Raw genomic sequence first — 22,420 nt, 5'->3', positions numbered from 1 at the left:
TAGCTGTTGAATGCTCAGTTATTGAAAAAGATATATATAACGTTAGTGTAGAAGTCTATAGGAAAACATTTATTTGTGTTTAATCTATAATGGCACAGGTTCCGTTCTACTGATTCGTACTTTCGTTCATCCGGACATTTGTTAATCCGGACGATTATACTTTGATCTGTACCGTCCAGGTTATCGAGGTATCACTGTATAGGGCTGAAAATATATATTTTAAACTAAGTGTATACAGCAACCGATATTCCGATATTCCGTGCACTACCAAACCTTTCTTTAATAGTCTATGGGATAAAACAAATGCTTAACATTTAAACATATTTTTTTCTGTTTACAGGCCTTGATTAAGTTGGACTCACGTTCACCTGCGGAATGCAATTATCTTGAGACAAGTGACAATTTCATACAATGATGTCAAAACACTTTCTAACATTAATGGCTTTTAGATTGGTGACAGTAAAGCCGAGATTTCACAAAAGGTGAGCTAAATTAGCATCCAATCAATCGCTTTCCTGCATCACCGCTTTGGCTCCCCGAACTTCCGCGGAAACTGCAGTAAACACCGTGGTACACCCAGTAACAATCTGTCAATCGATATAGGGTGGGCCTCATGTGTGTCTCGGTGCGTGTCGCATTATCGGATAGTTTTGTTTACAGCCATGTTCAAAGTAGGCGCGGAAGTTCACAGCGTGATATTTTGCAGGAACGTCTTTGTTGCAGATCCGCACATAAACAAAACATGCTGAATAATGTTTGTGTGTGTAGGTTTTAAACTCTCCGGCTTCGACATATGTTTACTATCTGTCAAGACCTGAAGTGCCATTATCGCCAAATGATCGGATATTTTATATAATATTTTTTTTGTGTGATCTTATTATTTTATCGATGGTTTTTTGGTGTATCTTTTATAGTCTCGGGTAACTCCGCATGTGGTGGCTCGTTACGTTTTACTGCGTATTATTTGTAGTGGTTTTATTATATTTGTACTGTAGTATTTCTTTCTTCTATCTTAAACGGGTGTAACGAGGTGGCACTTTAATATGATGTCAGTGTATTTATCTGCACCCTGCGTGTCCCTGTGGGGGATTCAGTCCATGCTGGACGTACGAGATGGCCAGTTTCGGTGAATTGACTGATTGCCAATTGCGTGGATCGGTACTCAATCTGTCAATAACTGGATTGTCTGGCCCAGACTCGATTATTGAGTGAGGACCCTCATATAGCGGTAGTATGTGCGGCGTTAAACAACAAACAAATAAAACATTTGACAGAAATGCACAACGGGTGCGTGACGGGCTAACATTTCACACACCAGCCACAGATGCATGATAGTCACAGGTTATATCGGAGGAAACACAGTATTGTTCAAATATTATTTCAGAATATTACATCTTATCTTATATTTAAGTTGAAAAGCGACAGTACAGTATGATGATTATTGTGATTCTATACTTTTAATGAGTATTGTTTTTTTATTGTATCATGTGTATATGGATTAATAACCTTTTTTGATGCAGTAGTCTTTGTTCCGTCTTGATGTGTACGACGACCGCTGGATCTCCGCTATCCTCATTTATGTCTCAACTGAATCTCCCTCAACATCATGTATGTCTGAACTGAATCTTCCCAAACATCATGTGTGTCTGAACTGAATCTTCCCAAACATCATGTATGTCTGAACTGAATCTTCCCAAACATCATGTGTGTCTGAACTGAATCTTCCCAAACATCATGTGTGTCTGAACTGTATCTTCCCAAACATCATGTATGTCTGAACTGAATCTTCCCAAACATCATGTGTGTCTGAACTGAATCTTCCCAAACATCATGTATGTCTGAATTGAATCTCCCTCAACATCATGTATGTCTGAACTGAATCTCCCTCAACATCATGTATGTCTGAACTGAATCTCCCTGAACATCACGTATGTCTGAACTGAATCTTCCCAAACATCATGTATGTCTGAACTGAATCTCCCTGAACATCATTTATGTCTGAAATGAATCTCCCTGAACATCATTTATGTCTGAACTGAATCTCCCTGAACATCATGTATGTCTGAACTGAATCTTCCTGAACATCACGTATGTCTGAACTGAATCTTCCCGAACATCATGTATGTTTGAACTGAATCTCCGTGAACATCATTTATGTCTGAACTGAATCTTCCCTAACATCATTTATGTCTGAACTGAATCTTCCCGAACATCATGTATGTCTGAACTGAATCTCCCTGAACATCATGTATGTCTGAAATGAATCTTCCCGAACATCATTTATGTCTGAACTGAATCTCCCTCAACATCACGTATGTCTGAACTGAATCTTCTCGAACATCATTTCTGTCCGAACTGAATCTCCTTGAACATCATGTATGTCTGAATTGAATCTTCACTAACATCATGTATGTCTGAACTGAATCTCCGTGAACATCATTTATGTCTGAAATGAATCTTCCCTAAGATCATGTATGTCTGAACTGAATCTTCCAGAACATCACGTATGTCTGAACTGAATCTTCCAGGACATCATGTATGTCTGAACTGAATCTCCCTGAACATCATTTATGTCTGAAATGAATCTTCCCGAACATCATTTATGTCTGAACTGAATCTTTCTCAACATCACGTATGTCTGAACTGAATCTTCCCGAACATCATTTATGTCCGAACTGAATCTCCCTGAACATCATGTATGTCTGACTTGAATCTTCACTAACATCATGTATGTCTGAACTGAATCTCCATGAACATCATTTATGTCTGAAATGAATCTCCCTGAACATCACGTATGTCTGAACTGAATCTTCCCTAACATCATGTATGTCTGAATTGAATCTTCCCGAACATCATGTATGTCTGAACTGAATCTCCCTAAACATCATGTATGTCTGAACCGAATCTTCCTCAACACCATGTATGTCTGAACTGAATCTCCCTGAACATCATCTGTGTCTGAACTGAATCTTCCCAAACATCATGTATGTCTGCACTGAATCTAACCGAACATCATGCATGTCTGAACTGAATCTCCCTGAACATCATGTATGTCTGAACTGAATCTTCCCAAACATCATTTATGTCTGAACTAAATCTCCCTGAACATCATGTATGTCTGAACTGAATCTTCCCGAACATCATTATGTATGAACTGAATCTTCCTGAACCTCATGTACGTCTGTGCTGGATCTCCGCTAACTTCATTTGTGTCTGAGCTGAATCTCATCTTACCTTATGTTTGTCTGATCTGTATCTTCTCTAACCCTATTTATGTCTGAAATGAAACTTCCCTAACCTGTGTTGGACCACCCCTAACCTCACGTATGTTTCAGCTGGATCTCCGTTAACCTCATTTATGTTTGAACTAAAACTCTCCTTATATCTGATCTCAGCCTTCTACAACCTAATGTATGTCTGAGTTGGGTCTCCCCTCACCTGATGTATGTCTGAGTTGGATCTCCCCTCACCTCATGTATGTCTGAGTTGGATCTCCCCTCACCTCACGTATGTCTGAGTTGGATCTCCCTTCACCTCATGTATATCTGAGTTGGATCTCCCCTCACCTCATGTATGTCTGAGTTGGATCTCCCCTCACCTCACGTATGTCTGAGTTGGATCTCCCTTCACCTCATGTATATCTGAGTTGGATCTCCCCTCACCTCATGTATGTCTGAGTTGGATCTCCCCTCACCTCACGTATGTCTGAGTTGGATCTCCCCTCACCCATGTATGTCTGAGTTGAATCTCCCCTCACCTCATGTATGCCTGAGTTGGATCTCCCCTCACCTGTTGTATGTCTGAGTTGGGTCTCCCCTCACCTGATGTATGCCTGAGTTGGGTCTCCCCTCACCTGATGTATGTCTGAGTTGGATCTCCCCTCACCTGTTGTATGTCTGAGTTGGGTCTCCCCTCACCTCATGTATGTCTGAGTTGGATCTCCCTTCACCTCATGTATGTCTGAGTTGAATCTCCCCTCACCTCATGTATGTCTGAGTTGGATCTCCCCTCACCTGATGTATGTCTGAGTTGGATCTCCCCTCACCTCATGTATGTCTGAGTTGGATCTCCCCTCACCTGATGTATGCCTGAGTCGGATCTCCCCTCACCTGATGTATGTCTGAGTTGTATCTCCCCTCACCTCATGTATGCCTGAGTTGGATCTCCCCTCACCTGTTGTATGTCTGAGTTGGGTCTCCCCTCACCTGATGTATGCCTGAGTTGGGTCTCCCCTCACCTGATGTATGTCTGAGTTGGATCTCCCCTCACCTGTTGTATGTCTGAGTTGGGTCTCCCCTCACCTCATGTATGTCTGAGTTGGATCTCCCTTCACCTCATGTATGTCTGAGTTGGGTCTCCCCTCACCTCATGTATGTCTGAGTTGGATCTCCCCTCACCTCATGTATGTCTGAGTTGGATCTCCCCTCACCTCATGTATGTCTGAGTTGGATCTCCCCTCACCTGATGTATGCCTGAGTTGGATCTCCCCTCACCTGATGTATGTCTGAGTTGTATCTCCCCTCATCTGATGTATGTCTGAGTTGGATCTCCCCTCATCTGATGTATGTCTGAGTTGAATCTCACCTCATCTGATGTATGTCTGAGTTGGATCTCCCCTCACCTCATGTATGTCTGAGTTGGATCTCACCTCATGTATGTCTGAGTTGGATCTCACCTCAACTCATGTATGCCTGAGTTTGATCTCCCCTCACCTCATGTATGTCTGAGTTGGATCTCACCTCATGTTTGTATGAGTTGGCTCTCCCCTCAACTCATGTATGCCTGAGTTGGATCTCCCCTCACCTCATGTATGTCTGAGTTCGATCTCCCCTCACCTCATGTATGTCTGAGTTCGATCTCCCCTCACCTCATGTATACCTAAGTTGGATCTCCCCTCAAGTCATGTATGCCTGAGTTTGATCTCCCCTCACCTCATGTATGTCTGAGTTGGATCTCCCCTCACCTCATGTATGCCTGAGTTGGATGTCCTCTCACCTCATGTATGTCTGAGTTGGATCTCCTCTCACCTCATGTATGTCTGAGTTGGATCTCCCCTCACCTCATGTATGTCTGAGTTGGATCTCCCCTCACCTCATGTATGTCTGAGTTGGATCTCCCCTCAACTCATGTATGCCTGAGTTGGATCTCCCCTCACCTCATGTATGCCTGAGTTGGATCTCCCCTCATCTCATGTATGCCTGAGTTGAGTCTCACCTCACCTCATGTATGTCTGAGTTGGATCTCCCCTCACCTGATGTATGTCTGAGTTGGATCTCCCCTCACCTCATGTATCCCTGAGTTGGATCTCCCCTCATCTCATGTATGTCTGAGTTGGATCTCCCCTCACCTGATGTATGTCTGAGTTGGATCTCCCCTCACCACATGTATGCCTGAGTTAGATCTCCCCTCACCTGATGTATGTCTGAGTTGGATCTCCCCTCACCTCATGTATGTCTGAGTTGGATCTCCCCTCACCTCATGTATGTCTGAGTTGGATCTCCCCTCACCACATGTATGCCTGAGTTGGACCCCCCCCCTAACCTGATGTATGTCTGAGTTGGATCTCCCCTCACCTGATGTATGCCTGAGTTGGATCTCCCCTCACCTCATGTATGTCTGAGTTGGTTCTCCCCTCACCTCATGTATGTCTGAGTTGGATCTCCCCTCACCCCATGTATGTCTGAGTTGGATCTCCCCTCACCCCATGTATGTCTGAGTTGGATCTCCCCTCACCTCATGTATGTCTGAGTTGGATCTCCCCTGACCTGATGTATCCCTGAGTTGGATCTCCCCTCACCTGATGTATGTCTGAGTTGGATCTCCCCTCACCTGAAATATGTCTGAGTTGGATCTCCCCTCACCTCATGTATGTCTGAGTTGGATCTCCCCTCACCTCATGTATGTCTGAGTTGGATCTCCCCTCACCTGATGTATGTCTGAGTTGGATCTCCCCTCACCTCATGTATGCCTGAGTTGAATCTCCCCTCACCTCATGTATGTCTGAGTTGGATCTCCCCTCACCTCATGTATCCCTGAGTTGGATCTCCCTTCACCCCATGTATGTCTGAGTTGGATCTCCCTTCACCTGATGTGTGCCTGGGTTGGATCTCCCCTCACCTCATGTATGCCTGAGTTGGATCTCCCCTCACCTGATGTATGTCTGAGTTGGATCTCCCCTCACCTGATGTATCCCTGAGTTGGATCTCCCCTCACCTGAAATATGTCTGAGTTGGATCTCCCCTCACCTCATGTATGTCTGAGTTGGATCTCCCCTCACCTCATGTATGTCTGAGTTGGATCTCCCCTCACCTAATATATGTCTGAGTTGGATCTCCCCTCACCTCATGTATGTCTGAGTTGGATCTCCCCTCACCACATGTATGCCTGAGTTGGATCTCCTCTCACCTGATGTATGTCTGAGTTGGATCTCCCCTCACCTGATGTATGTCTGAGTTGGATCTCCCCTCACCTCATGTATGTCTGAGTTGGGTCTCCCCTCACCCGATGTATGTCTGAGTTGGATCTCCCCTCACCTGATGTATGTCTGAGTTGGATCTCCCCTCACCTCATGTATGCCTGAGTTGAATCTCCCCTCACCTCATGTATGTCTGAGTTGGATCTCCCCTCACCTGATGTATGTCTGAGTTGGATCTCCCCTCACCTGATGTATGTCTGAGTTGGATCTCCCCTCACCTGATGTATGTCTGAGTTGGATCTCCCCTCACCTCATGTATGTCTGAGTTGGATCTCCCCTCATGTATGTCTGAGTTGAATCTCCCCTCACCTCATGTATGTCTGAGTTGGATCTCCCCTCACCTGATGTATGTCTGAGTTGGATCTCCCCTCACCTGATGTATGTTTGAGTTGGATCTCCCCTCAACTCATGTATGTCTGAGTTGGATCTCCCCTCAACTCATGTATGTCTGAGTTGAATCTCCCCTCACCTCATGTATGTCTGAGTTGGATCTCCCCTCACCTGATGTATGTCTGAGTTGGATCTCCCCTCAACTCATGTATGTCTGAGTTGGATCTCCCCTCACCTGATGTATGTCTGAGTTGGATCTCCCCTCACCTGATGTATGTCTGAGTTGGATCTCCCCTCACCTCATGTATGCCTGAGTTGAATCTCCCCTCACCTCATGTATGTCTGAGTTGGATCTCCCCTCACCTCATGTATGTCTGAGTTGGATCTCCCCTCACCTGATGTATGTCTGAGTTGGATCTCCCCTCACCTGATGTATGTCTGAGTTGGATCTCCCCTCACCTCATGTATGTCTGAGTTGGATCTCCCCTCATGTATGTCTGAGTTGAATCTCCCCTCATCTCATGTATGTCTGAGTTGGATCTCCCCTCACCTGATGTATGTCTGAGTTGGATCTCCCCTCAACTCATGTATGTCTGAGTTGGATCTCCCCTCACCTGATGTATGTCTGAGTTGAATCTCCCCTCACCTGATGTATGTCTGAGTTGGATCTCCCCTCACGTATGTCTGAGTTGGATCTCCCCTCACCTCACGTATGTCTGAGTTGGATCTCCCCTCACCTGATGTATGTCTGAGTTGAATCTCCCCTCATGTATGCCTGAGTTGAATCTCCCCTCACGTATGTCTGAGTTGGATCTCCCCTCACCTCACGTATGTCTGAGTTGGATCTCCCCTCACCTGATGTATGTCTGAGTTGAATCTCCCCTCATGTATGTCTGAGTTGGATCTCCCCTCACCTGATGTATGTCTGAGTTGAATCTCCCCTCATGTATGTCTGAGTTGGATCTCCCCTCACCTCATGTATGTCTGAGTTGGATCTCCCCTCAACTCATGTATGTCTGAGTTGGATCTCCCCTCACCTGATGTATGTCTGAGTTGAATCTCCCCTCACCTGATGTATGTCTGAGTTGGATCTCCCCTCACCTCATGTATGTCTGAGTTGGATCTCCCCTCACCTCACGTATGTCTGAGTTGGATCTCCCCTCACCTGATGTATGTCTGAGTTGGATCTCCCCTCAACTCATGTATGTCTGAGTTGGATCTCCCCTCAACTCATGTATGTCTGAGTTGGATCTCCCCTCACCTCATGTATGTCTGAGTTGGATCTCCCCTCACCTCATGTATCCCTGAGTTGGATCTCCCTTCACTTCATGTATGTCTGAGTTGGATCTCCCCTCACCACATGTATGTCTGAGTTGAATCTCCCCTCACCTCATGTATGAATGAATGAATGAATACTCTTTATTTCCCCCAATGATTTGGAGAGTAGTACATACAATTACATTACATTATTTGACAACGGCAATGACAAAATACATGTAAGTACAACAGATTGGGCTGGGTGAGCAGTAATGAAGTGATGCGTGAAACTATATTTACATGATATGTGACATAGCTTCACAAATACAATATGGATGTTAAGTTCCATGAGCTGACATGTTTAGCCACGATACCCATGAATGTTGCCCAGCTGTCAAGTGTCATGTCTTGGACCACATCTGTAATAGCACCGAGGTATGTCAGAATCTTGACGGCATCACTAGACGTGTCCTCAAGTCTGAGATATGTTTCAAGGCTAACATTGTCAAATAGAGACTCACTAAGCACATTTCTCTGTTTCATTAGGCCATCACAGTAAAGCAATTGGTGCTTAACAATGTCATCACATTCACAATTACAGATAAGACACAGTCCAGACGTTACAGGTAATATGTCTGAGTTGGATCTCCCCTCACCTGATGTATGTCTGAGTTGGATCTCCCCTCACCTGATGTATGTCTGAGTTGGATCTCCCCTCACCTGATGTATGTCTGAGTTGGATCTCCCCTCACCTCATGTATGTCTGAGTTGGATCTTCCTTCACCTCATGTATGTCTGAGTTGGATCTCCCCTCACCTGATGTATGTCTGAGTTGGATCTCCCCTCACCTCATGTATGTCTGAGTTGGATCTCCCCTCACCTCATGTATGTCTGAGTTGGATCTCCCCTCACCTCATGTATGCCTGAGTTGGATCTCCCCTCAACTCATATACGTCTAAAGCTATCCCACCACACGGACCTTGTTCACCAGGTTTACTATCTGTCACTATTAATCCCTTTCTTCCAAATACGGTTTTCATCAGACGTGAACTTAGGGATTCCAGATCGAAAAACGATATTGGGATGCAATGGGATACAACGACATGCAATCAACTCAATCAACGACTCTGACCACTTTTTCTAATTTATTAAGTTTGCTTATTTGTTGTTTAACGACGCACTCAGCAATATTCCAGCTATATGACGTCGGTCTTTAAATAATCGTGTTTCGCTAAGACATTCCAATGAGTGACGCCATGAGCATCGATCTACGCAATTGTGATACGATGACATACATCAATCAAGTCAGCGAGCCTGACCACCCGATCCCGTTAGTCGCCTCTTATGACAAGCATGGGTTGCTGAAAACCTATTCTACCCCGGATCTTCACGGGTCCTACGCAATTATAATACGATGACATACATCAATCAAGTCAGCGAGCCTGACCACCCGATCCCGTTAGTCGCCCTTTACGACAAGCAAGAGTTGCTGAAGACCTATTCTACCCCGGATCTTCACGGGGTCTATCTGTTAAGTCGCATCGCCTGATGGGGACCAATTTAAACCCGGTCTTCCCCACGAGGTTAAAATCACATAACTATCAATACCAAGTAAATATTGTTTGTCTCAATAACAACCCAGTTGACAACACAAAACATAGCAGATCACCCTTCACATCAAAGATCCAAGCATATGTTCAAAACAGTTATCAAAATATCTACTTACCACAGCCAAACAAAGTTAAGTTGTAGAAACATGTTGATGTCAAATGCCCACCACTCCACCAAAGCAAAGAGCGAGGGTATGAACTTGCTTGTTGGGAGCTCTGTGTTTATATTCATACGAATGATCACCTATCGATTAGCTGATACCAATAGCACGCATTATAGATTTCAGGACAGAACACACGCCTTGGAACAACCTTTTTTCAATTGTAATACAAAGCATATCCGACTAGGTTGTACATTTTGGTTTCAAGTTAGTTTGTTAATGGCGTGAGGTGAGGTGAGGTGAGGTGTGTGTGTGTGTGTGTGTGTGTGTGTGTGTGTGTGTGTGTGTGTGTGTGTGTGTGTGTGTGTGTGTGTGTGTGTGTGTGTGTGTGTGTGTGTGGCTGCTTGTACTCGTCCGATTAATAGCACACTGAGATACCGACTTGTACTGTTGGTAGACAATATCTTGGAGCAGTGACATCCACACACACACGCGCGCGCGCACACACACACACATGCAGAGACACGCACACTGACACACACGCACACAGACTCACACAGGCAGAAAAAACACACACAAGGAGATATACTCAACACACTAATACAACCACAGACAAAGAGACATACACATACACACACACAGACAGACGGTCAGACAGACACACTCACATACACACACCGACACATACAGACACACGACAGACAGACAAACATACACAGACACACACACGCACATCGAGCTGACATGCCGTGATCTAACTGAAACACTGTTCAACGCGGCGTCGAACCTCACTCACTCACTTATAAACAACCATCTTAAACTGCAGTTACTTGAGGCATCACAAAACCCATAAAATACATCTCACGTTATTCAGCAATGTTTGTTTTGTTGGTTGTTTAACGCCGCACTCAGCGATATTCCAGCTATATGACGGCGGTTAATCAGCAATGCTTCACCAAGTTCCAATGAATCTCATCATGAAACCATCAACATTTACATCAACGTGTGGGTAGATTAATAACGTACACAACTGTGTGTTCTGTACTAATTAAGTCACGTGTTCAACCAATCATCTCGCAATACCGGTAGATCTAGACCTTTTCCAATATGAATTGAAAAAACATAATAATAAATCTCGAAGACGTATTTCACTGGTGTGTTTCGAATGCTTAAACACCTCTATAATTTCTGGGAACAATGTTTGAAAATGACATAACCTGTTAGTTCTTTGCCACAAGTTGTTGCTCGTTCGCTTTCTTGAAAGCATCATTAGACAAAACAATGAATGTGTCACACCACAAATAACATTTAGAGTAGAGCGACGTCATTTTACGTTTTTACTGTCACTAACACAAACATCACAAGACAAAAAAAAGCAAAAAACAAATGCCGACAATGTCGCGACTTTAGGGAACAGAAGTTCCGACTCTACATTCGCTGATAGAAGTCATGATCTCCAGATGCCGTCAAATTGTATGTCACTGCGCATGTCACCAACTGACATGTATTCAAGATGTCTGCCTTTAGCGCCATATTGAAACCCATACAGCTTTCACTCGAACTGCACTGAACGCCACAAGCAATAGATGACTCTGCATAGGTTGTCATGGCGACGGGACACCCACTGATCCGATGGGATTGTCGGTGGTAAAGATTCGTGGTACTATTCCTGGGATCTGCAAGGATATATAAAAGTCAACAATATTAGAATTTAAGACCTGAAAGCGAATTTTGGAAGATTACACATTTACGATCATACTTAGTAAAACTGACGGCCAAAAGAAACTTTATCGCTTTAAAAACTAAAATTGCAAAATTTGAAAAACACATGTTTATACTAAATCAGTGCAAAACACATCGGCCAAACACAAAAATGCTCTGTGCAGAAAGTGATGCACGTCCCAGCACGTTTTTGTTTTTTAGAGAAACTGCGAAAAAGTGAAAAACACGTGCCGCTTGGGCAGCCGAAAACTACACGTGCAATAAAGGTATATAAATGATACGGCATGTTAGACACTCACACTGATGAAAGAAAAAGAACCAGAGAAATGCCACGACTCACACCCGAACAACGCGAACGGGGCCTGGGTATGATACAGATGGGAGCCACACAGGCCAACGTTCAACATTTGGCTGCTCCCGCGTTGGTGAAACTGACCTGATGCAACGCTACAGACAGACCGGGCAGACACCAGACAGGCCAAGAACAGGCAGACGCAGGGTAACTACGAACCAATGAAGGCCGGTGTTTGCGTATGTTATGGTGTGGGAGAGCATGTGTGGGCAGGAGAGAGTGAGTGAGTGAGTGAGTTGGGTTTAACGCTGCTTTTAACAGTATTCCAGTTATATCGCGGCGTGTCAGCTTAATATGGGAGGAAAGCCCGAAGTGATGCAGGTCTCAGACGTTAACCACTTCGGTGAAACCCACGAGCACGGATATGGTGCTGACAAACCTAGAAACATAATCGGGGCGAACCGGGATTCGAACCCACAATCATAGGTTTCTGGCGTGTCCAAGGGACGCAACTCTGCACAGCGAATCGCGGCGCCTTAGACGACTGGGCCACCCGTGCCCCCGGGCAGGAGAGAACACCAATGGTCATCGTTAACGGAAATGTGACAGCTCGGCGTTACACGGATGACATTCTTCGTGGAATTTCTACGGCAGCTGCCATGTGGCGTCCTTTATCACCATGACAACGTCAGACCCCGTACAGCCCGAATCTAACAGAAGGCACGCTCCACAGACATGCCCCCAACAGAACACCCCAGGGATGTCATGGATCGTCGTGTTCGACAGCGACCACATCACCCAGCCAACTGACAAGAACTGATCCAGGCCCTCCAGACAGAATGGTGACGTATCCTACGTGACGTCATCAGACGAGTGACTTTTTCTGTGCGCCGGAGATTGTTTCCGCGTCTTGAAGCAGGGGTGGTCATACACAGTATTAATCATTGAACTTTAAGAGCGATTTTAGACGTGTGTACCCTTTGTCCATTACGCTGAAAGCTTCTTTTGCTATGGCACGGTGACCTTGTCGATTGCATGCAATCGTACCCAGACGACGTAGATCGTTGCTCATGATATCAACCACTAGTTTGCCTGGTTGAGACGAGTGTGGTGTAGATCGAGTGAGTGAGTGAGTATGGTTTTACGCCGCTTTTAGACATATTCCAGCAATATCACGGCGGGGGACACCAGAAATGGGCTTCACACATTGTACTCATGTCGGGAATCGAACCCGGGTCTTCGGCGTGACGAGCGAACACTTTAACCAGTTGGCTACCCGACCGCCCCAGATCGAATATCGATGAGTGAAGCGTCAGGGAGCTGGACCAGCTGATACAGTTAGTCGCCTCGTACGACATGCACAGATTGCTGAGTATCAGCTGATACAGTTAGTCGCCTCGTACGACATGCACAGATTGCTGAGTATCAGCTGATACAGTTAGTCGCCTTGTACGACATGCACAGATTGCTGAGTATCAGCTGATACAGTTAGTCGCCTCGTACGACATGCACAGATTGCTGAGTATCAGCTGATACAGTTAGTCGCCTCGTACGACATGCACAGATTGCTGAGTATCAGCTGATACAGTTAGTCGCCTTGTACGACATGCACAGATTGCTGAGTATCAGCTGATACAGTTAGTCGCCTCGTACGACATGCACAGATTGCTGAGTATCAGCTGATACAGTTAGTCGCCTTGTACGACATGCACAGATTGCTGAGTATCAGCTGATACAGTTAGTCGCCTCGTACGACATGCACAGATTGCTGAGTATCAGCTGATACAGTTAGTCGCCTCGTACGACATGCACAGATTGCTGAGGATAAATTGTAACACAGAATCCAGAATAAATGAAAAGGAGGATATATTCTTTTCTGCCTCATCTTTATACATCTTAACATTATACTTTGCTATTGTCATTATTATTATACAGGCGAAACTAAAAAATGCAGCAAAGAGGGTTTTGGTGATCCTGGCACAGTCAGGCTGGTTAACGTAAGGCTCATCATCGAATGGGACTTCTCCCAGGAAGCTCTACCTTGTAAATACCATCCAGACCTTTCGGAGAATGTGAAGACTCCCCAACACTGCAGCCCTCTGCATTAACTCAGATTGTCAGAAGGGCTGTATTTCTGGCAGCAAACCCGGCTACTCTCCCAATGTCAGTCAACAGATTGGGAGGTACCAAACCTAAGTCACAGAGAACAATGGGGAGACGGACAACTTGGTACTTGGGATGCAAGCGTGACATTTCGAAAGCGAGGTCCGCACAGTTGCCATGTTTTTCCTCAATCTTGTCAATCACATTGGTGTCAAAAGGGACAGAAAATTCAAGAAAATAAATGACTTCACTGGACAAAAAAAGAAAAGATCAGGTTGGTTGGCCTGGATATTATCATTATTATTATTATTATTATTATCATCATCATCATCATCATCATCATCGGAATTAGAAATCATCATCATCATCATCAATAGTAACGTCCACATTCTTACCCTGCGAGGTACCATCGATACCCGTGTTAGGAGATCGGTCAGAGGGATCGCCTGCAAGTACAATAATCAGTTACACATTTCAGTTAGACCTTAAGTTTCGTTCAGGAACAAACCTCAACAGCAGACGTATTTATTGATATTAAAATGAAGCTCAACGAACACTTGGCGTTAAGAATATTTATTAGAAACTTAGTGACCCTTAACAACCCAAAAGTTAACACTCTTACAACGCTTCGGGTCTTTGTTCAGTTAACAGTGAAGCGTTTAAAACCTACATGTACCTATATACTCTGCGTTCACTCCACTGGTCGCATAAATATAGCTAAGCTACACACCTTCTAAAAATTTACTTACACTGGTGAGATCATTTTTCACTGTATGCCTCTATATTTTATACTATACTATTCTTCCACTGGTGAGATAAAATATAGAGGCATACAGTGAAAAATGATCTCACCAGTGGCGGGTATGGGCCACCGTAGAAAAGCGATTAGTGGATAACGAATAGTAAAAGCGGAGCCATACATTTTTTTACAAGGATTTAGCAGCTAACAAAAATGAAGTTTTGACGTACATGTGATCTGTGCAAGTCTCGGAACCAGCTTCCACAAGATGTTGTAACTGTCAGAGTAGAACACGTGGTCCAGTGTCGAGTTACTTGCAAAAAGATTCAACTGTTGAACATCCGCATTCTTCACTCCAAGACAAAACCATTCTACTTTCTTGTCCACTTCCATATCGTCACGGTTCGAGACAGATTCCTCAATTTCATTCAGTCGATCACCGGCGATAAGTAGAACAACATTAGCCGCATCAGGACGATCTCCATGTCCAAAAATAGTATATTTCGCCGTTGTAATTGCCGCTGATGCCGACGTCGGTGGTTTTTCCGATCCATGCTTCATATTCAAAATGGCATTCTTCAATTTTGACTTGTCACTCGGTAAAGACATTATTACAGTTTCATATGTGATAATGCTAACCACGACGTTATCATCCGAATTGATAGTGAATGTATCGACAATATCAACCAGCATCTGTTTCAGGAAGGCAAACTCAGATATGTTCATGCTTTGAGAACGGTGGACAAGGAAGAGAACATCCTTCTTCTGAGTCCCACAATCTGCAATTGGAAACTTCGTACAAACGACTCAGTTTTGGCCAGACATTTTTTTATGAATATGGAAAGGGTGTTGTTCTTCATTCAACATAGCTCTACATCCCCCCAAAATTATAAATTTCTTACAGGCCAGAGCGGCTGCGTGAGAGGTGAAAATACCGCGACCGATCTTCGGTGCACGAACGGCTTGCATTCACTACGTTTCTGACCCGTGAAGATCCTGACTAGAATAGGTCTTCAGCAACCCATGCTTGCCGTAAAAGGAGATTATACACAGTGTTTGTTGTTTTACGCCGCACTCAGCAATATTACAGCTATATTACGGCGGTCTGAAAATAATCGAGTCTGGACCAGATAATCCAGTGTTTGATATCATGAGCAATCGAGCATCGATCCACGAAATTGAGATACGATGACATGCATCAACCAAGTCAGCGAACCTGACCACCCGATCCCGTTAGTCGCCTCTTACGACAAGCATGGGTTGCTGAAGACCTATTCTAACCCGGATCTTCACGCGTATCAGGTATTTTATGAACTACTAGACCATAGCAAGGATATGATTTATTGATGAACAACTTCTTTATTTCAATTAGGAGCGACGTTTCGGTGTAGGTTCTAACACCGTTATTGAGCAAGTTCTAACTGGGTAACTGACGAGTAATAATATTTTAAGCCCGAGTCCCCAGGGGTGTCTACATTGAAAATAACATTACCTGTGGCCGCCCTCGTGATCACCGTTTTGCCGGGCATGGAGCTGCTAAGTAGAAAAGGTTAGGAGTCTAAATATCATGAACAATAAAGCATCGATGGCATTGACTTTGGTTTTACGCCGCTTTGAACAATATTTCACTGTTATATCACGGCGTGTTACCGGGTGAGGTGAAATGGGGTTCAGCGTCACGTCCAAGATGATTGCACTTACGTAGCGACGTGCATGCAAGTGTGTGTGTGTGGCTGCTTGTACTGGTCCGGACTGATGCCGATTTATAGTGCTAGCCCACTGAGATACCAGGCCGCAGTTTAACATGAATACCCCACTCGGACACAGTATACTGACTCCAAACCGACCAGTCCTTGTTTTAGCCCCTTAATATCGAGGGCCGGACAGGGTAACGACAAACAAGTACCATCTTTTAACGTCTTTTGGTATGACTCGACCGGGGATAGACCCCAGACCTTTCGCTCTCCGGGCGGACGCTCTACCTCTAGACCACGGAGGCGGTCCAGTATATACATTGGTGAAACTACGAGCACGGGTTTGTCGGTTTGAAACACACGATCGGCGTGCATATTAAAACGATAGACTGTGAGGACCGCTTTAATATTTGTATGATAAAAACCCTTGTTATACAAGTGTTATTTTTTCATATTTCCCCTTGCTTCTATGTATACCATCTAAATAATATCTGCCTTGTTTTGAATTGATTTATTTTGATATAAAAATATGTATAAATTTATTTATTTTGATATAAAAAATGTTTAAATTTATTTATTTTGATAAAAAAATGTATATAAATTTATTAATTTTGATATAAATATTTATTTAGGAGAATTTCGTTGATGTATCGTTGAGCCTTAAGATTGCCCTGGATATGGACCAAACCTGTCCTGTAATGATGAGAGATATCCGCCCACATCAAAACGCTATCCCAACCAAACCTGTCCACATCCTGTATGCAGTTTCCGGCGTAACGTTCTCACAGACGCCTCTAGATCCGTGCTCTTCCATCACCTCGACGGAGGAGAAATCTTGATTCGGCGCTGAACCAGACATCTCTCAATCGCAGTTGAGACAATACCCTGTGTTGACGACACAAATGCAGTCGTTGTTGACGATGTTGTCGTCTCAATATGACGCGTCGAACAGGACGTCTTGCTCGTAGACCTGCTGCTCTGAAACGGTTTCGTACTGTCTTTTCGGATATTTGGGATGCGGTTGAGGTGGCTTTGGTCGTCCTTACACGTACAGTAGGTGGCGCAGTCGGAGGTAGCGATCATGGGCGGGGGTGGTTAGTCTTGGTCGTCCCGACCTTGGCCGATCACGTGTTGACCCATGCTGTTGAAACCAATCCCATAAACCTTTTGATGGTGCTGGGTGCTACATTGAAAAACCCTAGCTAAAGCTGATCGGGATTCCCCTGCCTGCAAGCGGCCTATGACGTTGTTTCTTTGCACTTCTGTTAATCTTGGCATGTTGTTGAACTGTCACTGTTCGATTGACGCAGATGCCAGGCCATCAAAAACCCTGCACTTTAATACCGTTCATAGTGCTGCTGCACGTGCAGTACGTGAAGCTCTATGGCCCTTTTGTTAATGCACTGGGTGCGTTTTTCCGAATCATACGTGTTTCCCGACCAATGGTTTTCATGTCCTTGTTGTGATCATTTTGATCCGGGATTTTTTTCACTGACACTATAACACATTAAACCGCTACATTTTGCTTTTTATGGCCAAAAGTATCCGTATTGCGTTTCATTTTTTAAGAGTATATTTATATCTAATAAATTTACATACTGTAGGAAGCGATGGGCGGTCGGGTAGCCAAGCGTTCGAAGACCCAGGTTCGATTCCCGACATGGGTACAACGAGTGAAGTCATTGCTTAAAGCGGCGTAAAACTATTCTCGATCACTCACTCACTGTAAGACGCGAATGACCTGGTTACCCCAATCGAGAAGATCAATGCTTAATTAAAAATGTCAATGTTTGACTTGATTATTTACAGACTGCCTTCATATAGCTGTGATATTGCTGAGTGCGGCGTTAAACAGCATACAAAGAAAACAGACAAAGCCTATGACGTTTACACCAATGTCAGTTATGTGTTCTGAAACAAACAAATCTTATGGGGAATTCAAAAGGTTATTAAATCCATATATATATATATACTAGCCACATAAAGAAACTGTGCACGGAGAAAATATATTCTGGATTGAAATACAACACAGCAAGAACAAAATGATGCAGACGCTGTAGCAGCTGAATGATCGGACCATAAGAAAATGTCAACGGGACCTGAACAACATCTGTTACGATGACGTCAGAAGATCAAAATGGAGTAGGGGGTCAAACGACAAAGTCACAAAGTCAATAACGGGTATGACAACCCTGTGCGTGAATCACAGCAGTGCATCGGCGACGCATGGAGTCCACCAAATGGGCATGGAAGGCCTGGGGAATGGCCTGCCATATCCTCCTCAAATCCTGTGCCAAGTCACGGACGTTATCTGGAGGATGTGGAAGACGACGCAGACGGCGCTCCATTTCATCCCACACATGCTCTATTGGGGAGAGATCTGGAGAAATTGCAGGCCATGGCAGTAACATGACATTGTTATGGTGAAGGAAATCCATTGCGACCCTAGCCGTGTGAGGACGAGCGTTGTCCTGTTGAAATGTCATTCCCGGGCCATGACGTTGCAGGAAAGGAATGAACACAGGCCTCAGAATCTGATCTCTGTAGCCAACACCGGTGAGATTGCCCTGAACAACCACCAAAGGGGTTCGGTGCCGTGCTGTTATCCCTACCCAAATCATCACAGAGCCACCTCCAAAACGATTCCTCTCCACAATACAGTTGCGTGCATAACGTTCTCCCAAACGCCGGTAGACACGTTGGCGCCCGTCACTGTGGGAAATGTTGAACCTCGATTCATCTGTAAAGACAACATTTCTCCACCATATTCGAGGTTGGCGAACATGATTTCGACACCATCTTAGACGGTTGACTCGATAACGGTGTGTCAGGATGGGACGTATGGCAGGGCGTCGTGGTCGAATCCCGTACTGACGTAAACGATTCCTGACACTGTTGGGATGGATACGGCGCAGTCCAGGAATTGTCTGGGACGTCGTTACTGCCGTTTGGAACCTGTGTCGGTGATGTGTAACTCGAATCCATCTGTCCTGTCTTGGCGTCGTTACTCGGGGACGTCCTGAACGTGGGTGGTCGGCAACGTCATTTGTGTTCTGATAACGCCTCACCAATGCCGATATCGTGTTACGATGGCATTGGAAATGTGTTGCCACCTGTTGTTGCCTCATTCCCGCTCGGATCATTCCAATGGCTTCATGACGCTGTGCAGCTGTCAATCTTGGCATGATTTGCTTGTGATATGCTGGTGTCTGCGCCTGAGAAGTTTTGAATTTTTGAATGACCACAGATCATGCTTTCCAAAGTGACAGCGAATTTTGCACATGCTGTGTACAGCTGCACAGGATGCACGTGCAGTAACACATTGCACGTCCATATGCCCCCATCAATGACGTCAAATCGCATGGCACGTGCATGAGCGTTTGAATGTCTCCAACAATTGCTGTGTTCAAACCTATCTTTCAAAAATGGACGGTGTGCCCTTATATCTATATTTTCTCCGTGCACAGTTTCTTTATGTGGCTAGTATATTATAATAATTATTCAAAATACTGACAGCGACTGTTAGATCTTTTACCCTTAATCAATATTGTCACATCGCACGGTCATATATACTACCCAAAAATAAGAAACTCACAGGGGAAAAAAAATTACATAGATGTTCAACTGGGTTTAATCGGGGCGATTTTGATGGTCATTGAAGCATAGTAATATTCTGATTCTGTGGGCAATTCATCGCGACACGTGCAACATGTTGTAGGGCGTTGTCCTGTTGAATATCGCTCGTTGAGGGTCGATGACGGAAGGCAGGCGACGTTGGAGAATTTCATCTCGGTAACGTAATGGTGTCAAATTGCCTTTTACTTGCACCAGGTTGGTTCTACGGTTGTAGGATAGTACTGCCCACATCATGACACTGCCACTATCCACTTCCACAACACAATTTTGAGCCAAACGTTCATTTCCCGTCCGATTTCCCGTCCGATTTCGACGTTGCAGTTCTCATCGAGATTCATCACTAAACCACACTGTACGTCATTGCCCCAGATTCTATGCCTGAATGTCTACACCGTCGAATACGTAAACGTCGGTGCTGACGTCGTAGAATACAATACTATCGGGCTCTTAGTCCAAACCTCATGCAGATCAGGCACATTGGAGGCGGTGTCTGTTGCTGTGACGGTCCGAAGACCCGGATGAACGTCTCCTGGAATGCAGTTGGGATCCTTGGATCCGCCAGATCTTTGACGATCCCATGTGGACCCATAACGACGATATCTCTCTGTGGTGGACGTTACACTGACGGGCAGCTGACGACTGAAACTCTCCAGATCGTTATGTCCGATGGCGTTAATAGGAGTTTAAGGGTCTTGTCGTAGCATATCGAAAATTACTCACAGTTCAAGCTGACTTGGTTGGTGCATGTTATCGATCCAAATTTCGTAAATCGATTCTCGTGATGTCAATCACTAGATTGTCTGGTCCAGACTCGATTATTTACAGACCTCCGTCATACAGCTTGAATATTGCTGAGTGCGGCGTTAAACAACAAATAGTTCAAGCAACAGTAGACAGTTTACTAAAAAAAAATATTACTTTTTTTATACATATCTTCTATTTCCTCGAAAACCGTGCGAATTACATACAGCATTTATTTCCCGCATACATATAAAACATCCCGTTTTCAATATCAATAAATTACCCAAAATAATAACACTGTGAAGTAGCATTTGTAAAATAAGTAACTTCAAACATTTTAGGCGAAATATGCAGCATGTTTATGAACAAAATCATAAGTGCCTTTCTTATTAGGGAGAGTATACATGTTACCCGAAGCCTTATTATGAAAAGACCATCGATAGCTGCTTATAACATGGTATGTTAACCGGGTCTATTTTTCGTTTGTGCGTTTGTTTAACGCCGTACTATCCCAACAATATGACAGCGATCTGTAAATAATCGAGTCTGGACCAAACAATCCAGTGTCTCACATAAGACGCAACGATCAACACCGTCGGGTTGGATGGTTGGTTGTTTGTTTGTTTGTTTTTACTTAACGCCGCACTCAGCAATATTCCAGCTATATGACGTCGGTCTGTAAATTATCAAGTCTGGACCAGACAATCCAGTGATAAATATCATGAGCATCGATCCAGGCAAGTGGGATCGATGACATGCTCCGGGGTAGAATAGGTCTTCAGCAACCCATGCTTGCCGTAAAAGGTGACTATGCTTGTAAAAGGCGAATAACGGGATCGGGTGGTCAGGCTCGCTGACTTGGTTGATGCATGTCATCGATCCCAATTGTGTGGATCGATGCTCATGATATTAATCACTGGATTGTCTGGTCCAGACTCGATTATTTACAGACCGCCGTCGTATAGCTGGAATATTGCTGAGTGCGGCGTTAAACAACAAACCAACCAACCAACGACATGCATCAACCAAGTCAGCAGCCTGACCACCCAATCCCGTTTGTCGCCTCTTACGACAAACATAGTCGCCTTTTACGGCAAGCATGGGTTGCTGAAGACCTATTCTACCCAAGATCTTCACGGGTACCGTCGTCGGGTACGATGACGTCTCAGTACAACAAAACATCTTACCTCAATATAATGGACGCTATCAGCAGAGGAACCATAGTGCCAGGGTTGGATTGGAAGTATTGTTCAGAGTCACAGATTGATTGTCAGTGTCGTACTGCGCGACTCGGGTGGGGCAGGACTTATAAACCCTGCATTGATGATTGCACAACCAATTAATCCCGCGTGGCTGTCACATTCTGCTTGTACAACAATCAATATTTGTGCATGCCCAATGATAGTTCGCTGTAGCTAGTAACGAGAGTTTGTGACGAAACCAGATTGGTTGAAAAGTTTTGTCAGTAGTGACTCGAAGCATGGACATCTTTTAAGTTCGGGCGGTCGGGTAGCCAAGTGGTTCAAGCCTTCGTCGTCACGCCGAAGACCCGGGTTCGATTCCCGAAATGGGTACAATATGTGAAGCCCATTTCTGGTGTCCCCCGCCGTGATATTGCTGGAATATTGCTAGAAGCGGCGTAAAATCAAACGAACTCCATTCTTTTCAATTTAAAAAATTGAAACTACTTTTCTCGATGATCATGTCCCATATTTTGGTA

At 44.5% G+C, this 22,420-nt stretch overlaps 1 protein-coding gene across 2 annotated transcripts; it reads right to left on the bottom strand.

Annotated features, from left to right (window-relative positions):
- Positions 1 to 10,570: 10,570 nt before the first annotated feature.
- On the bottom strand, positions 10,571 to 21,964 carry LOC124150067 (vitrin-like). 2 transcript variants are annotated; one of them, XM_048402172.1, is made up of 5 exons: positions 21,888 to 21,964; positions 16,122 to 16,162; positions 14,860 to 15,408; positions 14,286 to 14,336; positions 10,571 to 11,449 (listed from the first exon to the last, which is right to left on the bottom strand). In XM_048402172.1, exons 1-5 carry the CDS (start codon positions 21,920 to 21,922, stop codon positions 11,202 to 11,204), a joined length of 924 nt encoding a protein of 307 aa, XP_048258129.1. In that variant the 5' UTR covers positions 21,923 to 21,964; the 3' UTR covers positions 10,571 to 11,201. The 2 variants fall into 2 exon arrangements, with proteins under 2 accessions (XP_048258129.1, XP_046377926.2); XM_046521970.2 differs by having other exon boundaries at positions 16,122 to 16,165; positions 21,888 to 21,953.
- Between the last annotated feature and the right edge of the window lie 456 nt (positions 21,965 to 22,420).

Source organism: Haliotis rufescens, unplaced genomic scaffold, assembly GCF_023055435.1.
Source record: "Haliotis rufescens isolate VD_foot unplaced genomic scaffold, xgHalRufe1.0.p SCAF_25, whole genome shotgun sequence".
In the NCBI taxonomy this organism is placed as follows: Eukaryota; Metazoa; Mollusca; class Gastropoda; order Lepetellida; family Haliotidae; genus Haliotis; species Haliotis rufescens.
Note: the sequence above shows the minus strand (reverse complement) of the source record. Positions and strands in the feature narration are given on the sequence as shown.